Source organism: Strix uralensis, chromosome 7 (assembly GCF_047716275.1).
Source record: "Strix uralensis isolate ZFMK-TIS-50842 chromosome 7, bStrUra1, whole genome shotgun sequence".
Lineage (NCBI taxonomy): Eukaryota > Metazoa > Chordata > Aves > Strigiformes > Strigidae > Strix > Strix uralensis.
In genome coordinates, this window is record NC_133978.1 from 14,208,419 (window position 1) to 14,217,858 (window position 9,440).

Consider the following 9,440-nt stretch of genomic DNA (forward strand, 5'->3'; position numbering starts at 1 on the left):
CCAGTTACTATGTTCACATAAGGTTGAATTTGAACTCAGTTTCCCAAGAACCATGGGGCCTGGGTTTTTTTAATCAAATTTCTACAAAAATCAGGAAGCTGCAGAAAAATACTTATTTGCTGTAACTGAAGGTCAATTTCTTTACATGTGGTGGGGATTGATGGGAGTGGGGGAGAGGTTTTTGAGTGCTCAAAATTGCTAATAGTATTTCTAAACTAAAGCATCTAATTAAATTATACAGTTATAACAGAGAATATCACTCTAGACCAGAGAGAATTCTCTCTTAAATCAGTATCCATCGTTTTTGTGGCCAGACAAAACTCTGTTAAATATACCTGCAATAACAACTGTATTAAATTTCTCTTATGTGATGCACAATCCATTTGCTTCAGAAGGGACTGAATTTTTGTGACCTTTTACCTTGTACTAAGGTCTTAATTTTCAATCTGGTTTTATAACATTTGAGAAGCAAGTAAGTTATTTTCTGAATTAAAGATCTTACTGTTAGGTTTCTTTTCTGTAGCAAATGATTATAAATTAAGGAAAAAAGACTAACCTGAATTTTTCCTGGTCTGGTCATTATGCACCACGGATTATTTTTGCTCATTGCATTTTTAAGGAAAGACTTTATCAAAATTATTTATCCTACAACAACAGAACAGAGAAACAATTATTTCTGTGTTTTAAACAGCATTTAAGGATTGAAATTGATAGAGTTATACATGCACAAGAAAAGCCATCTAAAAGAACAAAATAACAATTTCTGGATACTTTTCTGTTCCTCTGTGGAACTGAAAAGAATAATCAACTAACATTCTACTGAGTGTGTGCCTTCACCAGGATTTTAATTACCATGTATGAATTCCACGAGATACAAACACATTCCAAGCCTGTCCGCAAAATATTGCTTTTACTAGGGAATTTTATTTTTTCCACATATGATGGTTGACACTGGACTTTTTTTTTTCTCTATGAAGTTCATCAAAGTTAGGAGATAAATCCATGCAAAAGAATGTGGACACAATTTTTTTAATAAAGGAAGCAGGAAACTGGCAGACCTCCCCTTGATATCTTCAGTTTTGTATATGAGGCATAGTCAAGGCTGTGGACACAGAACAAGAAGGGCTGCTTCAGAATGGTGTAAGGGGAAGACTAGAGCATAGCAAGAGAAGAGTTGAATATGAGTTATATGGAGATATTTTATGGAAATAACTGAGGAGTTTCATTCAGTTACCTGAAATGTTACAGATCTCAGTGTGAACCATAGAGGGGAAAGTGCTGCCTAGCTGTTCTTTGACTGGATTGGAGGAGTTTTTATTTTTAAGCAGCATGTATGTGTTTGATTTGTTGGTTTTTTTTTGTTTGTTTGTTTTTTTTCCTAATAGTAATGGCTTAAGCAGAAAGAAATTTGACTCTGAGACCTAGCTTAGATGTTTTGTTTATTGATATATTAAAAATTAGCTTTTGACTAAAAAAATAATCTGGGTTAAAAGCACCCAAGTGTCTTGAAGTCTAAATATGTTTAGAGATACGTGATATATTGTGTTAAGCCATTTGTAACATTCTCAACAAGAGATTTGTGTAGTAATTTTGTAAACACCATTGTGGTGGAAATAAATTGTTGATTAACTAAAGGAATAGGATACTCCAAATCTAGTTGGGGATCTATGTAACTGAATGTGAATTTGGTTCAGATAAAAAAAGATCATGTTGTCAGAGTGATTGTGTGTGTGTGTGTGTGTGTCTGTCTTCAACATGATGCCTTCTTATGCCAGGTAATCATCTTGTTCTAACAAAGAATCTGTACAGTTGAAAGACTCAAAAATTGCTAACAGGGTTTACTCATTAAAATACTAATAATTAAAATGCAAGAGGTAGAGGTAGTTTTAAGTAAACCTTCAACTCTTTCTAGCAGATTTAGTGCAGCTGGTAAGAGCTAAGCCTAGAAAAACGAAAAGGTATTAAGTTTAGCCTTATCTTAAAGTAATGTGATGATCATAATTTTTGTCATGGCATGACCCTTCCCATTTGAAATTTTTGGCCAAAATGGTATCATGGTCATAGGTTTCAAAGGAAGCTATTTTGGTTCACACTTTAAAATCTGTTCAACATAGTACTGGGTGTACTTTTCCTATTTCAAAGTCCCTGTTCACTCTCAGATCAGCTGGTGTGCTGTATGCAATGCTGGACATGAATCTTCCACTGCCAAAAGTACCCCCTTATCTCCTGTGTCTGAAGATGCTAAAGCTTTCCTACTTGATAGGGCTTGAAATGACCATGTGAATAGATCCCATCCCTTCCTCCATGCAGGCTAAGGACGAGGGGCAACACTGTCCAGAGTCAAGCTCAGGTTCCTATGGCCTCCCTGCACAGAGGCAAATGTGGGGGAGGAGGAGAAGATGAAGTAAAGGTGGTTATGCATGTATTTTAACCCCAGTGCTTCCTTTTTATCCCTCAGGTGGTGTGAAAATGGTAATAGATGAGCTCAGGACTTCCTCACTACAAGGTAAGTGTGTGAGAATTTGCTACTTGTGGTACTTTACTGAGCTCCCACTACTCACCAGCTACCCGAACTGAGTAGCCATGAAAATATTTAGTGAAAAGATGCTTCCTGATCCTAGTGGATTTGAATCATGATCTGGCTGTGTGGTTGCTTGGCATGACATCAGCAGAGTAACAGTTTGTGTTTGAACTGATGGAACTTCCAATCTTGCCCACGGCCCCAACATATTATGTGGTGGTTCAGTGGTTTGGGAGAAGGCAGGTGGCCTTGTATCACTGCAATGGTCATAGTTTTATGAGGGAAGGTGATGTTTGAGCAACAAAAGGCAATCTTTAGTATTTTATACATATATTTCTATGTCTACATGGATCTAAAGCAATGTTTATCTTAGTGTCTTATAGAATAGCTTCTGAAACTAAGAAAATTAATTGTAACTGGTACTGTTGGTATTTTGTTTTATAAAAAGTTAAATAGGGATGCTGAATGAATCAGTGCAATGCTTCAGTGTGACAGAATACAAGCTCTATAACGCAGAGACGTACAAAACCTGAGATCATAATTGCTCCAGTGAAGTCAACCTCTGTGCATCTCTTTTAAGGCAGAAACTATTAAATAGTTGGAAATGCTTCCACTATGAAGCCATGGGCAATTTTAACTTCAGCCTTTTCCAATATGCCAAGTCAAACCTTGGAATTTTCTTCTAATCTTCACAAAGGTGCAGTGCACAGAGACAGTCTGCCATGGAAAATGAATGCTGAGCTATTCCCAACCCTCCAAAAGAGACAAACACAGCAGATGAGGCACATTTTAATTAAGTTAATCACCTACCACATTTGGCATTTTCTTAAGGACAAAAAAATTACCATAATATGATTAATTTTAGATTTTATGACATAGAATAATCACAGAAATTGCCTAAACCTGAGACACAGGATATTTAATTGTCTCCATACTTTGAGGTGGCTGAAAGGCCATTCTTTAAAATTCACAGATCGTGAGGCGATACAGGTTGCACCTTTTGTCATTCCATCTCCCATCAGTGTACATCTCTACACATTTTTCTGTCCCTTTGCCATTAGGCTCACGTGGGTGCCAGTTGGTATAATTCAGAGGTATGCCGTTCATATACGTAAATTGACCTGAAGTCTCACCCTCTTTAATGCCCAAGTAAGCATATCGGTTATACTGTTTCACAATACCCAGAATAGCTTTATTCTCCTCCTCGTTTGTGGGAGTTGCAAGAGTTCCTCCAGCCTCCTCACAGGATTCTAGTGCAGATGCAAAATCAACTTCCTTCCCATTGCTGGCAAGTATTTTCTCTCCTACTTCTATTATTTTCCCATTCAAAGCAAGCACTAAAACATGAAAAGAAAAAACCTAGTTAGCTTTTTTAATTTCCTATGGCATACTGATGAGAAAGCAAAGAAAGAGAAATCAAGAGATGAAGAGAAAATTACAGGTGGTAAGAAGAATAGAGGGCAAGAATGAGAGTGAAGCATGAAGAGGAATTAAGATCTTCAAAATTTTACCAAATCACTAGTCATTCACTAAATATATTGTTATCCTGCTTGTGACCACCTGTCATTGTCTTCTCCAAGACAAGATGCCCCACTAACATTTGCTACATACACTATCAGCCCTATATAAAAAGGATGAATTTGCTTCGAATTTGAGCAAGTGAAACAAATTATAATTTTTGTGATTCCTTCTCAGTACAAAACAATTTACCACCTTTAACAATCTGATAGATAAAAATGCTAGCAACATGGTACAAGGCTGAGTAGTTCCCATGAATCCATGTGGAATGTGCAACAGCTGGAATATTTTTTTAATAAATTGAATTTGAATAAATGTGCATTAGTGTTCCTTAGAAAAATCTGCTTCTTCAGGGAAAATGAGCCCTAATCTCCCCTGCTTTGGATGAGAAAATGGAGTTTTGGGATGTAGTACCATTTCCAAGTGTGATTTCTTTCCTGCAAGTCATGATTCTATAATGAATTTTGCCTATTGCACTTCAAACTCATTGTGAGCTTAAAAAGTAAAAATGGGAAAAATTACCGCCTTCAAGTCTGGAAAGTCGACGTTTCAAATCTAAAATGTTGCAGAGTTCAGTGTACAGAGAACCAGGTAGACCTACACAGAGAAAAATAGAAGTTATACAAAAGCAAAACTAGGCTCTGCTGATAAGAACAATTTCTTGGATAAATAATTTTCCAAAACTAGCTAGCACACAATGTATTTTTTTATCATCATCTGGCATGAAATAAATGTTTCCCCAGTATTTTTTCACGCTGTTGTTAACCTATATCACAGTAAACAAACACAAGCCTCCAACCCTCTGAAATGCTGATCATTCCCCTCTGCACAGAAGAAAATGAATTTTTCTAGGTTGAAGCCTTATGTTTGTCATGTCTTTGGCTTTGCCAAAGAGAATTTGTTTCATTCTAATAATCATTATTGAGATTTTGGGGCAGGAACCATACTATTTTCTTTTTAATCTGCTGGATGGATTGTTTTTATAGTGGGATCTTATTTTGGTGGAAACCATGAATACTGGTATAGGAGGGTTTCTGCATAGATTGTGTGAAGTACAGGCCATCCAGCACTGCTTGCTAAAGATGGGAACTCACTGTAAAGGTAGACACTTTTTTTTCATACAAATTTCCATGGGTAACAAGGGTCCTACATGTAGAATAAAGTTACTAGTGTGCTCCCATGATCATATTCCCGTTATTCACATCTAAAACAAATTGCAGTGTAGAAGCACGAAATACTGCTGCGTCTCTCTCCCTGAGTTGCACTGTTACAACTCTTACTGCACTTCCCAGCCAGTAATAAACAACATATTTGACCTAATAGAGAGAGTCCACTTGACTGACAGAACACTAGATGGACATCATCCTTTTTCACATGGTAGCCCAATATCCCCTTTTTCTCCTTTCTCACCTTGTGGCCAAGGAAGAACACCTCTTCCATGGGCTCCTAAGAGACCTGGAAAAGAGAAGCATTATTTTCTTTCCAGTTGATGCATTTTCTGGGAACTTCAGGATGAAATAGAACTTAACCTCAAACTGAAATGTGTGACTTCTATGAATAATTTTGATAGTGCTTTAGCCTTAGTAATGGACCTGGAGAAAGCATTTCTACATAGAAAGAAAATTACACAGTGCAAAGTGTGTTCTTTTGCGCATACCATCTTTGAATACTAGAGAGACATGCCAGAAGCCTTTTAATTACACTTGTAAATACCAGAATAATATTTTCTTCATACTTAAAAAAAAAAAAAAGCTTCTGCTGTGAAAGAAGCAACTGCCTTTGCAAGGTCAATGGAAAAGCACTACATATATATATATATTTCTATATATTATATTTATATTTTTAAGTATTGATAACCTGTTCATTTCCCCTCTTCTCCTAGAAGAGAGAAGAGGCCTATCTTTTAGAAAAAAAATTAAACCATTTCTTCTGTTCAGTTTTCCCTCCTGTTTAATGCAGCTGCTTCCTCAAGGGAACATGTCCTTCTGAGTTAACTGGTTTTATTCATCCATTCTTCATGACAAGGATTTGTTGCAAAAAAGGGAAGTTTACTTACCTGGTAGATGTGGCTGTCCTTTCAGACCATCTCTTGCAGGCAGTCCAGGTATACCAAATAGACCAGGAATTCCTGGACATTTACACAGTGCATGGCAAGTCACTAGCAAAGCAGCTACTGCTGTGACCATGTAGGACATGTAAGACAACATGATTGCTCAGGCCAGCTGTAAGAAAACCCACATATTTGTCAGCCAATGATTCTGTAAGAAGTTGTAGGCGGTGGCTTATATAATTGAACACTTTTTTCTTTTTTTTTTCTTTCCCATTTGTCCCTTCTTGAAATTTACATTCTTTCCTTGTTTAAATAAAGTCTATAGTTTAGGTATAAGAGATTTTTCCAGATCTCTTTTGCTACCGTTGCATAGCTTATAGACAAAACTCTTTCTAGACTGATACAGATTGGTATGCTCACTACAGAATGACAGCTACACGTTTAGGAGTAGTGAAGACAAATCATCCTTTTTGTTATCACTGACTAGTTGTTGGATTAATTCTTGAGAAATGATGGGCTCAGATGTAACTGATCACACTTAAGCCATTAGTTGTCTGTAAGGGCTATAATCACTCAATGAAACATAGATGCATGTGTTACCAACCTGAAAGGCACCATCTGTTACAGTGGTTGTTGTGGTGGTTTGGAGCTAGTTAGCAATCTCTTTAAGCACAGTACTATTTAAGCACATTTATTTGAAATAAGACAACTGATAGAGTGTTTTACGCATGGGCAAAATTTTATAGCTCTATTGGCATTCCTATCTTGTCTTGAACAAAATTCCACAAGCTTGAAAATGTCAGAGTTAGTCTTGTAGAAAATGCATTTTTGCTGGTTGGAAATAGGCCTATGCATCTTATTTTATCCTTTCAGCTATAACATTAAGTAGGGTTATAATCTCAGTGCCAAGATATCATGACTAAAAAGCATTCTGAAACTATAGCTCATGGGTTTACAATGCAGCTAGTGGGTATGCAGCATTAGTACTGCTGTGTGGTTACAAAACCTGAACCAATGGACTATGAGATGCTATGGCATGGACATATCCAGTTATTGGCATCATTCTGTTAAAATAATAGCGAGAAAGAAAGGTTCAGGATGCCAGAATGAGTATGCCTTTCTAACGAGATGACCCTGATGGGTTGACTCTCATGCAAAACATATAACTCAATACCCATGACTTTTCTTCTGAATTAGAAAGGATCATGAACTACACTCTCCTAAAAACTTCTATCCTTTAAAAAAATCAGAATTGACAAGATCATTTTAATTGACACATAATATGTTCTAAATCCAGCTCCTCTTAAAGTTGAGAATGAAATCTTGGTTGGCTTGAATGCTGAAAGATTATTAACACCTGAGTTCATCAGTTAAAACAAGCTGTTTGTTTCAAAGCATATATGCTAAGCAGAATCAAAATATCAGGTTATTATTATTACCATTTATTAAATGGATACACTAAAACTGGACTGAGCTTTCTTAAAAAAGAAGTATTGATTACATCTTCCAGATCGATTCTTATCATAGAAGGCTTTTGACACAATTCTAAATCTGCATCAATACCAACTATTTTAAAGGGCAAAGTTCACTTGTTTTTCTAGAGGAATGTCTCATCAAAATCAATTCAGTGGGACAAACCCTTGAACATAAGAATATTAAATTATGTCATGAATTTCAGTGTTTTGCTACATATAGAATCTGTTTAATTAATAGCAGTATCTATTCCTCATGGTCAAAAATTTCCACTTCAACAGCTAGAAATTTCATATCCACCTGAGAAGACACGTGCTGTATTAAAAGTGGTGTCAAGGTTTGTGTGTTGAATCTGAAGCGTCCCAAGTTGTTTATCCTCTACTATATTGAAGGCTAGCAGACACCTCTGACAATGCTGATCAATGACTCAGGGAGCTGATTATTAAAGTCTCTAACAGAATCCTACCGTAGGTGGCTAGGAATACTTACATCCCTGAGATAACAAAATGCAATTACAACAGGTACTCTTCATCTGGAGCTGATCATTCAGGGAATCACATTTGAATGGACTACTGCATCCAGCTCATAATTGGATTATGATGCAGAGTCAGAGTCCTGATCAGTTGTATAGCAAAATGGAAAAAACAGCTCTTCAGTTTTAATCCAGTTTTAGTGACCTTCATCAGTCATTACAATCTGCTGTCCTTCAGGCATCTCCTCATCTACTAAAATTGCTAGTATAAGCAAAGTAAAAAAATATTAATAAAGGAAAATTTAATTTTAGAATGTAAATATGACCACAGAAATGAAAAGGAACAGGTTTGCCTTCTAGCTGAAGTTCCTTATGATTTATTGAAAGGAAATTCAACTTACCCTTCTGCTTCAAAGTGAAATGAAAGAGTGGTTTGCACAACTCCCCTTTATATAGTGTTGTGTTTGTTAAATGACACTGCTGAAGTGAGGCTGGATAATGAGGGTATGAACAAGCCTTCTGAGTTTTGCTTACACACGTGTTATGCAAATACTGAGAACAATTTTAAGGGTTGATAAATATATATTTTTTTTTTTATAAGAACAAAAAGCCAAAGATGGAGAAAAAACAGTCTAGAACTAACAGATAACTCCAGATTTGTAGGCACATACAAAATGTATAAAACTGTAAAGAAACTTTTGGTGATTCTAAGTGATAATGTAATAATTTTTTCTTGTTTTAAAAAAGCAAAAATGGCATATGACTACCAGTGGCCAGGAAGATGCTCTTGTTAATTTGGGAAGCACATTACCTTCCAGATAGTCTGACCTGATAATCAGAATTCTATCCTTTGCTTCCCATCTCAGTATCTGGTGTACTTACCTTAATGCCATTTTCTAGCTCTGTGTATGCTCAGTGTTTCTGTGAGCATCTGGATTCTTTTGCATGTAGAGTACAGCTGATCTTCACTTGGTCAGAGATGGATCCTGAGAAAATCTGTATACAGGTACAAAATTCTCAAATGGACAACATTTTCAAGTAAAAAAAGAAACCAGAAGCTTTGGTCCTTGGGTTTCCCAGCAATAAAGATTGGGATCTCGTGAGTAACTTTCTTCTGGTTCTGATGCCTTCTGCTGTAAGGACATTTATGTTTAATCCTAGCTGAGATTTGTTTTATGAACCTGAGGAAGCCAACACATCAGTCCCTCACCTGTAAGACAGAAATACCTCTGCTTCACATCTTTTCTCTATTTTTCCAATTTACACTGTGGTCTCTTAAGGATAGAAGAGTTTCTACTGCTCATTTGCATTTTACTAAAACTCCTTAAGTTTTGGCATGAACCCTAACTATAGTGTCTTTCTACCCAGCAGAATTCACAGCTGCAAGCTAACATCTTTAGGCTCCT

The 9,440-nt window shown here is 36.4% G+C and overlaps 1 protein-coding gene across 1 annotated transcript; it reads right to left on the reverse strand.

Moving 5' to 3' along the window:
- Positions 1 to 3,384: 3,384 nt before the first annotated feature.
- Positions 3,385 to 6,246, reverse strand: LOC141946215 (pulmonary surfactant-associated protein A-like). Its single transcript, XM_074875675.1, has 3 exons — positions 6,096 to 6,246; positions 4,562 to 4,636; positions 3,385 to 3,858 (listed from the first exon to the last, which is right to left on the reverse strand). The coding sequence occupies exons 1-3, from the start codon at positions 6,244 to 6,246 to the stop codon at positions 3,482 to 3,484; spliced, it is 603 nt and encodes a 200-aa protein (XP_074731776.1). The 3' UTR covers positions 3,385 to 3,481.
- Positions 6,247 to 9,440: the final 3,194 nt, after the last annotated feature.